Raw genomic sequence first — 17,360 nt, forward strand, 5'->3', positions numbered from 1 at the left:
ATTCATCAATAGAGAGGGGTGCAACTAGTTGCAAAGCTTGCTGGTGCATTAACCTCTTCATGCATGCTCCTGGCATGTCCTCCCTTTGTCGCTCTATAGGTCCTGTCTTAAAGGTTCATATTAAAGTCCTGGAGTATATTATTAGGCTCTGCTTGCTTGTGTGCTGTTGTGCCATCAGGTTTACCTACTACTGCTACTAGTGGGTGTACTCTGTACATCTCAACCATCCAAGCTAAAAGTCACCCCGCCTTGTAGCTTTCACTATGGCTTTTAGCTAGGTGTCCTTTACAAGTGTTAGAGGGGTCTTTGGTTGGCAGTCAATATGCACTCTGTACAAGCAAGGACCCTCACTTTAGTCAGGGTAAGGGAGATACACAGCTCAGATAACTCCTGCTCGTCCCCTTGGTAGCTTGGCACAAGCAGTCAGGCTTATCTCAGAGGCAATGTGTAAAGTATTTGTACAATCACAGACAGTAACACAGTGAAAACACCACAAAAGAACTCACCAGTAGTTTACAAAAATAGCCAATATTTATCTGAGTAAAACAAGATCAAAACAACAAACATCCAACATACACAAGCAAAGTTATGAATTTTTAAAGATTAAATTTCAATATAGCACTTAGAAACACAAATGCTTCAATTTGGTGATATTACGGCATTGTGAGGCAGTTGTTCTCAACAATTCAATGCCAATGGCGCCGGTCACGGAGTCACACGGACCCCCAAGTACATAGTGAAAATGAAGAAACAAGCTGATGCACAGAGTTGGGGAGCTAGGCATCGCTGAATCTGGTGTGGCGTTGGTTCTGGGGCTGCAGAGCAGAGGAGCGGAGGTGTCCGTGCGAGGCGTTGGGTCCTTGCTGCAGAGCTGTGGAGATGAGGTGGTGTCAGTGCAAAGCGTCTGTCCCTTACACATCTGGCGAGTAGGGTGTCATCTCAAGGAGTTGTGGATTTCAGCAAGGCTGCGGCAGCATCGGGCCTGCGGGGTTGGTCTGGGTCGTCACACGCCAGCAGGGACCACGGCTTCAGTTGCAGGCGGCAGTACGGGATCCGGAAGCAGCGTCAGTCCAGGTGTCACCCGAAGTCAACGCACTTGGTTTTTCTTGGTTTTTCATCAGCTTTCACTCCCAAAGGTCCAAAAACTGGAATAGGCACCACCTGGCGAGTTAGAGACCACAGCAGTTGAACCCAGAGGCTGGTAGGTGAAGTCTTTGTCTTCCCTGAGACTTCTTAACAGGAGGCAAGCTCAGTCTTTGCCTTCTCTGAGGCAGAAGCAGCAACTGCAGGCCAACCCTGCAAAGCACACACAGCAAAGGGGCAGTACTCCTCTTCCAACTATTCAGCTCTTTTCCTTGACAGAGGTTCCTCTTGATCCAGAAGTGTTCTAAAAATCTGGGGTTTTGGGTCCACTACTCATACACCTTTCTGCCTTTGAAGTAGACAAACTTCAAAGGAAAGTCTCTGTGGTTCACAAGATCCTGCCTTGCTCAGGCCTGGCCCAAGACACAAACCAGAGGGTTGGAGGCTTCATTGTGTGAAGATGAAGACATGCACAGCCCTTTCAGGTGTTTGTGTCAGATCCACCCTCCCCTCTAGCGTAGAAGACTCATCAGGATATGCAGGCTACACTCCAGCTCCCTTTGTGTCACTGTCTAGTGCGAATTCACAAAAGCCCAACTGTCAGTCTGACCCATACGTGGAATACACAAGCAGGCAGAGGCACAGAATGGTTAAGCAAGAAAATGCCCACTTTCAAAAAATGGCATTTTCAAACTGACAATCTAAAAGCCAACTTTACCAAAAGCTGTATTTTTAAATTCTGTTCAGAGACCCCAAACCCCTCATCTCTATCTGCTCCGGATGGGAAACTGCCCTTAAAAGATATTTAAATGCAGGCCCCGTGTCAACCAATGAGAGACATAGGTCTTGCAACAGTGAATTTGGCAGTATTTCACTGTCAGGACATGTAAAACACACCAGTACATGTCCTACCATTTAAATACACTGCGCCCTGCCCATGGGGCTAACTAGGGCTACTTAGGGGTGCCTTACATGTACAAAAAAGGGAAGGTTTGGGTCTGGCAAGAGGGTACATTTGCCGGGTCGAATTGGCAGTTTAAAACTGCACACAGTTAGCCTTATAGTTTTGGGGCCTACTTGGCCAATGTCTTAGTTTTCTGTTGTTTTAAGGTTTTATGGGCTAGATCATCTGTGCCCTCTGTCAAGTTTTTTGTGTGTAGCTAGGTAAAGCCTTGCTGGGATACTTTGTAGGATAGTCTAGTGTTCTTTTATTCTCTAACCCATCAGTTTCCTTTGTTGATCTTTGGTCACTGCTTTGGATTAGAGGGGACAGAAAAGAACCAGGAAGTGATCCAGACACTTTAACTATGTTACCTGCTTCACTCCATTGATTCTCTCCAGTTCTCTCTGCCTGGAAGGGACAGGGTAGCTCCCGGCTACGGAGACCAGGTACGCACAAGCCCCTTTGCACACAAGAACCACACATAAGTACTAGGTCATGCTTCTTCCTCTTTCCAACCACAAGGCCGGTAAGATCGTGGGTTCTTTTCTATGCAGGGAACATCTTCTGGTCGTGGGGAATTAGGAGACGTTGCTCCTTAGCTCAGACCTGACTTCCTAGGGCTTATTGTGCTCACAGTAGGAGGCGTAGCCGGCATTTTTCCTGCTCCTTTTTGTCAGGTCGATGAACATTTATTGGAAGAATGTGACTTACGTAGATGGGACTGTATATGTCCTGTCCCGTTTAGAAGGGAGGTAGTTTATGTGTTGTATTTGGTGCATGAGTGCTGTGACTGGCAGGCTTCCTGTGCTGCATTGGCTGGTGGGGCTGGTCCACCATTTACCTGCCTCTCTTGGCTCAGCATCCTTCTCCTGCTGTATGTTTACTGGGGAAATTGCAGTGTTCTGGATTGAAGTGCATGGGGGTTCTCTTGTTTGATGTGTGTAGAGCAGTGTCTTGGAGCGGGCTGTCCCAATGTAATATGGGGCATCTACATCTTTTGTTCATACTGTAATGAATTCTACATCATTTGTTCACCCTGTAACGTATTCTTGTTGCACTTTGCATTGTATTTACTGTGCTATTTACATTCTTTAAAAAGCAGTTGGCATTACATTACATCACTGTAGAAGTCTTCATTGAGGTTCTAGAGTGTTTTGTCCAGCAAGGACTTTGATACTGACTCTGAACCTGTTAGGATGCTTGTGCCTGTCGTGGATCTGAAATAAAGGATTCAGCTGCACAAAACTACTTGTGTGTGAAGAGCCCCTTCTTGGATAATTTGTATGTGTTGTTGCAAACCTTTCCCACTTTTCTCTACACCCACTCACCTTAAAGAGTGATTATTGTCGCCCTGTGAGGAAAGCTTATGCTTTCAAGTTTGGAATGAGCCTTGAATGCGTTCAGTGCTCTCGCAGTAAATTCAGAATTGTTTGTAATACAAGTGACATCTTCGAGGATGGGGTTCTTTCTAGGTTAAAAACGTGCTCTGCTTTGGTATTTCTCATTGGTAGGGGCTTGGACGAACAGGAATACAGTAACATTATTATTTAGATTACCTACCGATAATCCTAATTGCTCCTTGCCCTACTCTTCCTACGATTCTTAGACCAGGCCAGTCCTCCCTCCATATTCAGAGCTTCGGCCTAATGTGGAGATTGCCAGTTACTGAGAAGTTACAGAGTAGCGCTACCTGTGTCTAAGGAAAACCTCCGGGGTGAGGTAGGATGGGTCATTGCTTCCAGAGTGAGATGGGATGGAGCTCTCGCCTCCAGGGTGAGGTGGGATGGAGTTTTTGCCTCCAGGGTGCGGTGGGATGGGGTCCTTGCCTCCGGAGTGAGGTGGGATGGGGTCCTTGCCTCCAGGGAGAGGTGGGATAGGGTCCTTGGCTACGGGGTGAATCGTGGTGGGGTCCTTCTCTCCGGTGTGAGGTATGATATGATCCTTGGCTCCAGGGTGAGGTGGGATGGGGTACTTACCTCCACGGTGAGGTGGGATGGGTTCCTTGCCTCCAGGGTGAGTGGGAAGGGGTCCTTGCCTACGGGGTGTGGTGGGGTGGGGTGGGGTGGGGTGTTTACCTCTGGGTGAGGTGGGATGGGGTCCTTGCCTCTGAGATTGGTTCAGACTCATTTGTAGGACTTTACTATAAGGTCTTGCACTAGGTTCTATGGCAATTACTGGTAAGTAGTCGAGATCTTTGTCCGGATTTTAATCATGTTGCCTTGTGTGAGCCTTCTAGGATGTTACATCATGACAGACCTACTTAAACTTGTTTGAAGTGCCTTACAGTGAGGTACAGTGAGGTAGTTCACACGCTTGGAGATTGACAAATCTTCATGGGGTGTCTAATTTCGAATACGTGCCATTGTCTATAGCCATCAGTTGATGCCCATGTAGTTTTATACCTTCACCAGTACTGTTTTTTTTGTTTTGTTTGTATCTTTGTTGCAAAAATGAAAGTCACAATATATGACAAACAATTGTAGAGTGAAGTTCCTTCACCCCTTCAGTTGCCCAAGTGTATACCACGGTTAATGCTGTGTTTTCTAGGGTCAGGCCTGCGAGAGCATGGACAAGAATATGCATCTTGCTTGCGAGACACTTTATGTTAACAAAAAAGGGCTTAGAGCCCGCCTATGCTTAACATTTGTTGGCTTGCCTGGCACTCTTCTTTACAGCCTCGTAATGTGTCACTCCAGGCCTAGCATAATTTCCGTTTTTCTTTGTGGAGCAGGGACCAAGCACTGATTGATTCAACTTATGAGTGTCCGTTTGCTGCTCCCTACATGGTTGAGGTACTATTTTGTTCTTTTTAACTTCTAGTACCCTGCAAACAGAAGGTGTGTCCAGCAGGATGAACAAAATTGCAAAGTTTTATTTTCTATAGCTAAATTTCTTTTATTTTGCCAAGTCTTCTTTTCTCACTTTGCACTTATGTTTTGTTTTCTTTTTGTTGGTGTGTGCTGTTCTCAAATGATGACGAATATCTAGTTCTACATATTGCAAAGCAAAATTATTTCTTTGTTATATGTAATTTCCAAACCTATGTTTTAACTCAAAAATGTGCAGTACACTCCAATCCACCCCACTCCAAGCAAATCCACCTGACCTCACCTCACATCAATCCACCCCAGACCAAATCAATCCACCTCACTCCAAATCACCTTAATCTACTCTACTCAAATTCACCATAATCCACCCCACTCAAATCCACACCACTCAATACATTTCAACCCACTCCAGTCCACCACATTACAGCCCACCCCACTCCAAATCGCTTAGTCCACACCACTCACCCAATCCAATCCACTTCAATCCTCCCAAACCACCCTATTCCACTCTGACCCACTCCAATCCAAAACAATATGCCTCACTGCCATCTGCCCTATTCCAATTCAAAAATAATTGCCCCACTTCAATCCAAAACAATCTGCTCCCCACCAATCTGCCCCAGTTCAGTCCAACACAACCTACACTACTCCAAATCAATCTGCTCCACTTTAATCCAAAATCATTTACCCCACTCTAAAACAGTCTGCCCCTATTGAATCCACCCACTCAAACCATTCCACCTCACGCCAATCCAATCCAACCCAATCTACCCCACTCCTTTCCAGTCCACCCACCCTACCCCAATCCATCAAATCCAGTACACCGTAATCCACCACACTCCAAACCTCCTTAATCCACTCCACCTCACTCCAATTTACCACACTCCAGTTTACCCCACCCCACTCCATGCCAATTTACCCCACTCCACTGAAATCCACCCCATTCAAATCCATTTCAACCTACTCCAATCAACTCCATCCCACCCCACTCCATTCGAACCCACCCTAATCCAATCACCCACCCCACTTCAATCCACCTCATGCCAATCCATTCCACCCAACCCCAATCCACACCACCCAATCCAAAGCAATCTACTCCAATCCCCCACCTCAATCCAGCCCACCCCACCCCATTTCAAGCCACCAATCCATCTCACTGCAATTCAGACCTCCCCCTCCAGTCCAATCCAATCACTTGTTTCCAGTCCAGTCCACCCAACCCTAGTCCAGTCCACCCATCCCAGTCCTACCAATCCAATCCACCCACTCCAAACTAAGTCACCCCACTTCAATATAACCCACTCTAGTGCACCACAATCTAATCCACCCCACTCCAATCCAGTCCATGCATTCCACCTACTCCTATCCACCCCTCTGTCCACCCCACTCTACCCCAGCCCAGTCCACACAACTCTTCTAAAATCCCCTCAAACCCACTACCTCAATCCACTACACACTATTCCACCCCACTCTACAACACTACAGTCAACAACACTCTCTGCCACAGAACTCTCCTCTACGACACTCTATCCCCCTTTCTCCACTCTACAATACTCTATACCAACGGTACTCAAAGTACGGCCCGCGGGCCGCCAGCGGCCCCACGGACCTAGCTTGGCGGCCCGCGAGACGCACACCAAACGCCACATCATAATGGCAGCAGTATGTAAACATAGAAGAGGGCCGCGGGAGCATGCTCCCGCGGCCCTCCTCTATGTTTACATACGGCGGCCATTGTTTATGGCGTTGCCCTGACGATCCTGGAAGCCAAAGCCCCATAAAAGTCAGCGCTTGCAGCTAACTTTTATGGGGCTTTGGTCGTCTGCTTCCTGTCACCGGCTCCACGTCTGCTGCCCGCCTGCTGTTCCACATTTGTGGCATCTTTACAGTGCTTTGAGTCAGGTAAGGCTCTTTGGTTATTTATTTATTTGTTTTTAATGTAGTGTGTGTTACTGGGGTAGGCATGAGAGCAGATTGCGCTGTGTGTGTGCGCTGTGTGTGTGTGTGTTACTGGGGTAGGGGTGAGAGCAGATGGCGCTGTGTGTGTGCGCGCTGTGTGTGTTACTGGGGTAGGGGTGAGAGCAGATGGCGCTGTGTGTGCGCGCTGTGTGTGTTACTGGGGCAGGGGTGAGAGCAGATGGCGCTGTGTGTGTTACTGGGGTAGGGGTGAGAGCAGATGGCGCTGTGTGCAGATGGCGCAGTGTGTGTTACTGGGGTAGGGGTGAGAGCAGATGGCGCTGTGTGTGTTACTGGGGTAGGGGTGAGAGCAGATGGCGCTGTGTGCAGATGGCGCAGTGTGTGTTACTGGGGTAGGGGTGAGAGCAGATGGCGCTGTGTGCAGATGGTGCAGTGTGTGTTACTGGGGTAGGGGTGAGAGCAGATGGCGCTGTGTGTGTTACTGGGGTAGGGGTGAGAGCAGATGGCGCTGTGTGCAGATGGCGCTGTGTGTGTTACTGGGGTAGGGGTGGGAGCAGATGGCGCTGTGTGCAGATGGCGCAGTGTGTGTTACTGGGGTAGGGGTGAGAGCAGATGGCGCTGTGTGCAGATGGCGCTGTGTGTGTTACTGGGGTAGGGGTGGGAGCAGATGGCGCTGTGTGCAGATGGCGCAGTGTGTGTGTTACTGGGGTAGGGGTGAGAGCAGATGGCGCTGTGTGTGTTACTGGGGTAGGGGTGGGAGCAGATGGCGCTGTGTGCAGATGGCGCAGTGTGTGTTACTGGGGTAGGGGTGAGAGCAGATGGCGCTGTGTGTGTTACTGGGGTAGGGGTGAGAGCAGATGGCGCTGTGTGTGTGCGCGCTGTGTGTGTTACTGGGGTAGGGGTGAGAGCAGATGGCGCTGTATGTGTGCGCGCTGTGTGTGTTACTGGGGTAGGGGTGAGAGCAGATGGCGCTGTATGTGTGCGCGCTGTGTGTGTTACTGGGGTAGGGGCATTGTTTTGAAAAAGGTGGTGGGGTGGTTGTTCCCCCTCTAAGACCTGTCCCCTCTAAGCCCCGCCCCCCACTGTCACTTCAGTGCGGCCCTCGGCCACAAACCATACTGCAATTTTGGCCCCCGAGAAAAAGTTTGTAAGTACCCATGCTCTATACCAACAAATCCACTTTATCCTACAACACTCCACGCCACCAACTTTCAGCCATGCTGAACAGCAACCACACTGGTGTACAGCATGGTAAAAATACATTGCCAATCAAATAGCTCTAGTATAGGTGCGACCGACTGACTTTGCCAATGCTTGTTTAACCAGCAGGACTTTGCTTCATGGGCTTGCAGTCTGGCACTTACCATATGTCCTGGCTTGGAAATCCTTGCATGCAAGATGTGGTTGTCTAAGAAATGCAAGACTGGAGGAAAGTGTTAGCGCGCCTGGCCCTTAATAAGTAAACTTACAAGGGGACGGGCATAGGTCGATGAACCTTTTGATTCGCATGGAGTATCCTAGCTAGGGTATGGCTGGTACTCTAATAATCGATACACGACTCAATAAACATTAGTCATCATCAGCAATGAATCAAGAACCTAACATTCCATGACCCTCCAGTCATAAATAACCACAACTTGTTATACGTTTTAGTGATTTTATTTCCCTATTTGTTACAATACTAAGTCATAAGATTATTCAAACGCAATTCAAATCAAATCAAAAGAGTTCCATATTAATTATTATAGGGCGCCAAAAACCTAATCTAACCAAAACTTGCATCAAAACGTATTCTAATGCATTAGTAAGATTCAATAGAAAGATCAAAAGTAGCAAGTTTCCCCTATTCATAGAGTTCAGCAAAACAGTCTGTCAATCATTTGTCTCTTAAATCAGTCAGATTATCATGTAAGGGAAACCTTCTCTAGTCCAGATTAGCATCAGCATGTGGGACTTCATGCAACAACAATTTAGACCAAGAATTTTTGGGAGAAACATCTAGCTAAGAAAACTACTTAGACAATGCAGTTGGTACCTAGAAAGAAAAGGCATGTTATATTCAGTCACATTATCATATCTACCTATCTTCAGTACGGATCAGCAACAGAGTCAGTCTTCGTCCTCAGGTCATCAATTGGTCAGCATCACATCAGACTCACAAAAGTATGAACCCAATGATATAATCTCAAATCACCTTAGCAACATCTAGCATCTGCGTCTGACATCTCTCTCCATCGGTCTGTCTGTCGTCTCTGTCACATTGTTATATCAAAGTTACTCAGACTATCCCCCAATTTCCAATTGGTCAATTAATCACCGGTTATGACTACCCAATAATTGTTTTATTCCAAATCTATGAATTCTAATTTTTCACAGTTCTCATGTTGTTGATTGGTCCGCTTCACAATGTCCTCATCGTCCGGCTTGTCAGGTATCGAAAATGTTGCATCTTCTTCTCCAGTCAGTGCTTTCATTGTTCAAGTCCTGGGAAAGTACACTCAGTGCGCTTTACACTCTCAATCGCCACAATTCTAGTTTTATCATCTCCTGTCCGTCGGTTCATGTAAAGGTTTCAGCTAAGCAAATGTTATTAAACAATGAGCAGTTCACGGTTAGTTCAGGTTGTGGGCATTTTCCATTAAACACAAAGAAATACAGCTTCTGCATGAGGCCTGGGAAAAACTAGGCCAAGACATTAGCTAAACTAGGCCAAGACATTAGCTAAGTTAAGGCCTACCATCATTGCAAAACATAGGATATATCTCTCAATATGACACATTACTACATTATTTTATATATTTTTTTATATTTCATATATGCTAGTCATTTATTAGTGCATTTGTGACTCTTGGTGGACAATCTCCAAGGTCACAATTTCAAACGTGCTTTAAGGCCCATATTTATACTTTTTAAGCATTGAAGTTGAATCATTTTTGCTGCAAAAGCGGCACAAACTTGCAAAATACTATTGTATTTTGTAAGTTTGTGCCGTTTTTGCGTCAAAAAGCGGCGCAAATGCGGCGCTTAAAAAGTATAAATATGGGCCATAATTTTCTACGTTAATCATTTTTCTAACAAATTCACATAAACACTCATTAATAATTTTTAGGTAAGTCATTTTGCGTTAACAAAAGTCTTGGCAGCTATGACTATTTTGGTTGTGAAGGTTTATGATGTCCTAGTTTAAATTGGGTTAACGTAATGAGTGTTTTTTATTGTTGTAACAATTTAGCAGCCATTTGGTTACCCAGTATGAGGAAATGCTCACTGATTTAATGAGGCCTGGTGGTGAGGGTGTGAACTATCGAAAGTACATTTAACATTGTGCCAGCCCTGACCAGTCTCAAGACAGCGACACACAACATGTCACATCTTAACACGCAGAGCTCAGCGGGTGATACCGTTACGGGTACCGCAGCGGTATTAACAGGTTATTGCTGATTGGATGAGAGATGTCCTGCAACCCCCCTGAGATGGGTCTCGGGCCTGGTCTGCGCCTCTAGATTTCTGGTCTAGCTTTAAATGCTGTACCCTCCAGGGCCTGCGGACCCACCAGTTACGCGGTCCCGAGAGCAGCTCCTCGGTTTCTAGGCGCTGTGTAGGAGGACGGCGAAGTCTCCTTGGCAGCAGCGCCACAAGGCCACGCACGCGACAGGCGCAATCCCTTCCTTCCTTCCGGTCGGTGTAGTAAAATGACCGAGTGTTACTTCGTGAAAGAGAGGGCATACTTGTGAGAAACGCCCCTCGTGGGAAAGCAAGAGCTGGAAGGCTGAGATCTAAGGATGGTGGCGTGGAAACAGGATTCCTGGTGAGCGCGGCTTGGAAGGTCCCCCCAGACTCTGGAATCCTGTCTGGATGTCATCCAGCCCTAATTCCCCACTTTCTGAAGAGCAGGTTTTCAATGCACGAATGCCACCGGTAGGAAAGTTCGTAAACTATTGTTACTTAGCACTGACTGTGACCTGTTGGCTAAATAAGGACAGCATTTGCCGCTTCAGTGGCACTGATTAGATCAGGTGCGCAAACATCAAGAGCTTCACTTTCCCACTGGTTGCCCTGATGCCACTCCGCTGGGCTTTGAGTTGTCTTAATGACGAGCCCTCTTTGTGGACGCGGTGTTCGTTGATTCTGTCACTGAATTTTAAGTCGCTGAATCATAGGTCCCACTTAGACATAAGTGTGATCTCGGCTACAGCTCTAGTGCAGTGTTCTTAAGTACCCGTTTATTTTAATGTGGCTTGGTGACAAGAAATACAATTGTTGGTGCTGAACAGTGCTGTTATTCTCTCTGACAGCAGCACTTAGAACGTGTGGAAAAATATGTCATCTTTGTGTACAAAAACTGCATGCTTTTATTGGCCTACATGTGTACTGCAGAGGAAGTGCGATTCTAGGGTAAACGTATTAGAAAACTTGATTTTTAAACCCACCATATATAACTTGCCTAGTGATGTCTGTGTTGCTAAATGGTCCATGTGCGACGCCTTCAGGTAACACTGGCTTTGAAGCCAACAGCACTTGGCATGCCAATCTGGTATAAGCGTCTCAGCATGCAGAGCGCTATTGGGTCGAAGGTTAGCTAAAATGTACGTTTCACGCTGTGTAAGGGAAAACGCCTTCCATTTCTTTTTCCAAACTGTGTGAATGTACGGATTGGTTTGTTTCCATATGAGATTAAAAAACACCTTCAGCCATCCCATCTGCCAGCCTTGCAGTTTATCCACTGTAAATGCAGTCAAGGGACGTCAACCCAGAGCTGGGCGGTGGGTGAAGCGGTTATATGAGAACGTGTATATGCAAGTGGGAATCAAGGCAGAGAAGGTCCATTTGGAAGAATCCATTATTTTTTAATCAGACACGCAAAACATTACAAACCAGCCCGTCGCACGAGACAGGGGGTCACAGACCCTAAAGGACCGGGGGGGCGGGGCGAGGCGGTATATTTGTGCCACTTGACTACTGGAAACGAGAGCTCTAGGTTTTACTCCCGGAATCCACACTTGACCACGTGTGTCATCGTGACTAATCATTTCACTACCAGCGCCTCGCTTGTTTATCCCCGCGAATTGGTAGCTCTAAAAACATTAACACTGGCCATGTTCATAACTTTTGAAAGAAGCACTAATGTACCAATGAGTGTTTCAAAGCAGCGTCTGATGTGAACGCTCGGGCACACAGTTTTATTTACATTGGTCACGACTGTGGTTCAACGTCCTGAATACTCGAGCAACTCTGCTTCCAGGCGCCGAACACTCGCGGCGCTGATGCTCGTGGGCGCCCCTGTGAGCTGGAAGGCCAAGGCAGTCACTAGAGTGGCAACATCTGATACGTGCTGTTTTTCTTCGTAGCCCCAGCGCGGCCGTGTGCACCAGCGTGTAGCACATGACCCTGTGGCTTACCTCAAATAACACATGAATTTGCATTTTTTTATGAGCTATTCCAGTGGCAGCCACTGGGGCGAAACCACTGCACGGCGGCTGGATGCCGCGTGCCTTGGATGTCAGTTCTTGTTATGGGAGATCGCGAGGCACCTGGGGGCACTGGGCTTTGGGGGCGTGCAGAATTAAAGTGGTGGAAACGGAGGGACTTTTAAGGGGCTCTCCTTTAGGGTTAAGCAGTTGAGCGGCTTCCACATTTTCCACGAGGGCATTTATTTTTACATGACGCTAGAGCAGAAATTACAGTATATAAGAGTGTTTAGAAGTACATTGAGTGATCCTACTGTTCAGCACTGAAACCAGCAAGTTTAGCAAACGCAATTAAAATGACCACCGCAATAGTGGAAGCTGGGGAATTGTGTTCAAACTGAGTAACATGTAGCAGTGCAGCGAGCAAATAGTACTGCCTTTCCAGTGGGGCATGGCGCTGAAGCGTTATTTAACGAAATGCATTGCACCTCCCCCCCCCACCTCGGCCCCTAGCTCGACAGACAACATTTACCCAAATGTTTTCTGCCTATTAGATGCTGATTGGACACATCTTTCCGTTGCCATGGAGTGTTATGTAAAATAACTCAAGGAAGAATAAACTCAGTGTACAATTTAAAATACATTTTATTCTTACAAATGCTGTAAAAATGTATACATATATATAAAAAATCGAATATGCTCAGTCTGTTTGTTCACTAATGTTCTACAATACAAATGTGTTTTTTGAATCACGTTTTTACAAATGTACCATAGCTGCTTCAATACAAAGTAAAATGTAGAAAAAACTACAATTACAAAAATAATTTAAGGGAGGGAATAAACACAAGTCTTTAGCTTCGTTGATAGTCTGTGGCAATTCTCCAATAGTAGCGCTCCCATTCATTGTACAAAAGTCATCTATATATAAAAGAAAAACTGAAAACCAGCACAATTTCACTTTTTGGGCTTTTGCACAGTACTTTCTTGCTACAGGTGGTCTGAAAACGTCCAATGAGGTATTGAGTTAAAACACGAAAGGGGGCCTGTTGGTTTAAGCATTTCTGTCAAAGGTTCACAACACGAGGGCGGGATCGTACAGGCCTGTTTCAACAAACACGCAGAGAAACCTAAAAAAAACTCACTTAAAACTGTTTACCATAGCCACAAAGGGGATAGTTGATTGTGTTACTTTGGCAGACATGCCTGATAAAAGTGATTTGTGATTGTCTGCTGTTGGCATGTATACGGGCTAGGGAGGGGAAGTGGATTTTCCACCTATTCTGCATATGAGACAGTAAACAATTGCGTGCACAGAGCAGGAAAGTAGCTCTTGTGTGGTAAATATACATGAAGATCGTTGGCACTTGGTGTCTTCAAAACAAACTTACAACAGGTTTTTAATATCTAGGATTAGTCATTTTAGATCATTTCTTTGCGTGACATGTCTTTTCCAGAACGCAGAAACATATCAAGAGGTCATGTTGTGTCTAAGGCAGAAAACATTCATCGGGAGGCTCGTTTAACCACCCCTTTAGTCGAAGGCCGAAACGAACATTATTAAGGCGTCGCAGCTCTCGACCCTTCAGTCCGACGGTCCAGCCTGTACCGTAAATAAACTTAGAAGAGGGATAGTCCCTGCAGTCTTTGTGCGACAAAAGCGAGGCTCATTTCTTTGCACAGCCCTCGGGTATACGTCCTCGGCAAAAACAAAAAACTCACATTCGACAGGAGTCTCCCCCCCCCCCGCCCGCGGGCTCATAGTCCGTGGAGCCCCGGGCGCCGCCGTGCGCGCAGTCACCGGCAGTCCACGCCGCTGGGCACGCCGGCGGGCTGCGGGGCGAAGGCCTGCGCGGCGGCCGGCAGCTGCTTGAAGAAGTGCCGCAGGCCGGCCAGGTCCCGGGAGAGCAGCTCGATGCGCTTGTGCAGCCGCTCGTTCTCGCTGGAGAGCTCGAGCAGCCGCTGCTGCATGTCCTGGTTGCGCTGCTTGGCCTTGTCGCGGCTCTTGCGCACGGCGATGTTGTTGCGCTCCCGCCGCTGCCGGTACTCGGGGCTGCCGCGGTCCAGGCTCTTCTTGCCGTGCCGCTCCTTGCCGCCGCCGCCGCCGCCGCACAGGCCGGGCGAGCGGCCGCTGGAGCACGAGGAGCTGGGCTCCGGGGAGGTGGGCGGCGTGGGCTGCGGGCCCCCGGGCAGCTGCACGGCCGTCTGGGCGCAGGCGGCCACCTGCGAGGGCAGCGGGGAGGAGAGGTCGCCGTCGCTCCAGGCGGGCTCCTGCTTGACGGCGGCCCGGGCCTGCGGAGCCGCGCCGCCCAGCAGCGACGAGAGCGCGCTCAGGTCCTTGAGCTGCGGCCCGCCGCCGCCGCCCAGGTACTGGAAGTCCTGCGCCCGGGGCTCGGCCTTGGCCTGCGGCTGGCTGTGGTTGAAGAGGTCGGCGAAGAGCTCGTCGTGGCACAGCTCCAGGGTGGGCACCGCCGACATGGCGTCGATGTACGAGCTGAAGTCGATGGCGCTCTCGTCGTCGTAGATGGCGGGCGCGGCGCTGAGCTCGGCCAGGGTCCCGGAGCCGCGCTCGCCGTCCTCCTCGCCGTCCGCCGGCTGCTGCTGCTGCTGCTGCTGCGGCGCGCACGGCGGCCCCCGGCCCCCCGGCTTGTCCGCCCGGCTCTCGGTGTAGAAGTTGGCCGGCTCCATGGACCAGTTCCTGTAGCACAGCGCGGGCTCCAGGCTGTACAGGGCGCTCATGGGCAGGCTGCGGGCACCCGGCGGGCGCGGGCTCGGGGGCGGCCTCCCGCGGACGCTCTGCTCCCGGGCTCTCAGTGAGGGTACGGCCGCTGCCGGCTGCGCCACCTGCTAGGGGCGCCCCTCTCTGCACGTGTGCCCAGGCGACCCTGCCGCTGCCGCTCCTCTTGAAGTTGGCGGTTCTTGTGCGGCGCTCTCTTGGACTCTGCACTCCCCTCTCCCGTCTGATCCTGCAGTCTCTGCTAGAGACACCCCGTGTCCGGTACGCCGAGGGTGCTCCTGGGCACCGGTGGCTTCTGCTCCGGAGGGTGCTGCTGTGCACCTGGCACCGGTGGCTTGTGCTCAGGGGGATGCCGCTGTGCGCCTGGCACCGCTTGTGCTCAGGAGGATGCCGCTGGGCGCCTGGCACCGCTTGTGCTCAGGAGGATGCCGCTGTGCTCCTGGGCACCTGTGGCTTGTGCTCAGGAGGGTGCCGCTGTGCTCTTAGGCACCCTGTAGTTCTTGAGTGCCTGAAAGCTGCGCTGAATCTGAGTCCAGGCACCTCCAGTGCTTTCTATATAGCCAGGCGTGGCTCCACCCTCGGTGACGCCGCTGACAGCTCTGAGGGAGGCGGTGCGGGGCCCCCAGGGGTGCGGGGAGGGCTGTGCTGCGTGTGTGAGAGCAGAGGAAGCGCTGTTACCACCCGCAGCCAGGAGAGCACTGACCCGAAGCCCGGCCAAAGTGCAGGGACGTCGGCTGCCCGCCTGAACCGGCCAAGGCAGCAAAGAGCAGCAGACCTTCTCTGCCCGACCCTCCAGCAGGAGGGGCGCCCAGTCACTCACTCACCACCGAGGAGAGCTCACTAGACGTGATCCCAATACCACAGTCTCACCCCTAGGTGCGCAGCCTCTGGAAGCGAGTCTTATACCTTGCTGCAGTCTTAGGGGGTGAGGATCGTTGACGGGGAAAGTGTCTGACATTGGCTCACCCCTGGATGCACAGCTTCTCGAGATGCGTCTTAAACCTTGGTGTAATAAACCGTAAAGACTTTTGCTGCGAGTCTCACATCTTCGGAGGGAAGCTCTTTGATTGGGAGTGAGTCTGGCACACCAGTCTCGCACTGTGGCGCACAGTCTCTGGGCATAAGTCTTACACCTCAGGTCCTATCCCAGGATCGATGATTGGAACTGACTTTCGCAGCAGTGTCTCACCCTTTCTGCATATAGTCTTGAGGGTGACATCTACCTCGGAGAAAACGCTTATTGCTGGGGAATGACTGACACAACTGTCTCACCCCTTGCTACACCCATCTGCGGAGTTTACTCTCACACCGCGGAGGGGCTAGTTGAGTGGAGTGAGTCTCACACAATAGTCTCACCCTAAAGGCACAGTCTGGGAGTGATTTTCACATCCTGGTTCGCAGTGTCTAGATCTTACATCTCGCAAAACAGTTTCACCCACTGGTGCACAGCCTCCAGTTGGGAGGGAGTCTGGCACAGTTGAACGGACGTCTCACACTTCGGTGCACATTGCCAGCCACTGAGCTGGAGAGCCTCGCGTCGCAGCCTGAGCTCTGCGATTGGGAGTGCTCCAGAGGGACTCGCTTCGTGAAGAGCATCCCGACTCTGGTTCACGTTTAATGGACTTCGGAACACAAGTGGAGTCTCACACCTGTCCATTTTGAAACGTCAAAAGTTGTTTAAAACGAAGAATGTTCTTAAGAATTCTTACATACTACGGTTTCCCTGCCAACAGACCATTCTCTATGTCGATATTTTTTGCTTTAGTGAATTAATTGACCTTTAACAGACGTATGCGCACATCTCCCCTCTGCTTTGTCCACATTTGCACTTACTTAATGTTTGGCACATGCACACCGCACTTATCACAACCTTTTTTTTTTTTTACATAATTAAAAAGCGGTTTCGGGGTGACTGTGACGATGCAATTAACAGAGAGTGTGTTGCACTCTCAAATGGTGCTGAAGTGTCGGAAGATAATCAGACTCGTGACTTGAAAGTTGTTTGACAGATCTGTGCAACAGGCACACCAACCCTACATTACTGACGTGCGTAACTGTGACCTGCCGCCGGTATATATATATATATATCTATATATCACTCACCCGCACGCAGTCGCCCCCCCCACACACACACACACACACATGACTGGGATTCACAACTGTGATATTCGGTCGGTATATCACTCCCTCTCTTACACACCGTGCAGCAGGCACCTCACCCCTGCGAGTTATCTTGTAGGGCAGCTGTGACCTGCAGGCTGCACACATTTCTGTACAACAACCGAACTGACCTACCCACCTCCAAAGGCACACAACTCCTGCCTGAGTTTCCTTGACTGACTCGTAAATAGGCATAGGTTTATGAATTGCAGGAATGTGTACACACAGGCGCTCGCGCCCGTTGAAAGGCACGGCGCCGGCCCCTCTATCTACCGTGCTCTGGGGCA

At 49.4% G+C, this 17,360-nt stretch overlaps 1 protein-coding gene across 1 annotated transcript; it reads right to left on the minus strand.

The window, feature by feature from the left end:
• Positions 1-12,806: 12,806 nt before the first annotated feature.
• Positions 12,807-15,817, minus strand: CEBPD (CCAAT enhancer binding protein delta). The gene has a single exon (XM_069220130.1). The coding sequence runs from the start codon at positions 14,913-14,915 to the stop codon at positions 13,974-13,976; it is 942 nt and encodes a 313-aa protein (XP_069076231.1). The 5' UTR covers positions 14,916-15,817; the 3' UTR covers positions 12,807-13,973.
• Between the last annotated feature and the right edge of the window lie 1,543 nt (positions 15,818-17,360).

This window comes from Pleurodeles waltl, chromosome 2_2 (assembly GCF_031143425.1).
Source record: "Pleurodeles waltl isolate 20211129_DDA chromosome 2_2, aPleWal1.hap1.20221129, whole genome shotgun sequence".
NCBI lineage: Eukaryota > Metazoa > Chordata > Amphibia > Caudata > Salamandridae > Pleurodeles > Pleurodeles waltl.

Coding starts and splice junctions, on each gene's coding strand:
- CEBPD (XM_069220130.1), bottom strand. CDS start 14,915: ATGAGCGCCCTGTACAGCCTGGAGCCCGCGCTGTGCTACAGGAACTGG.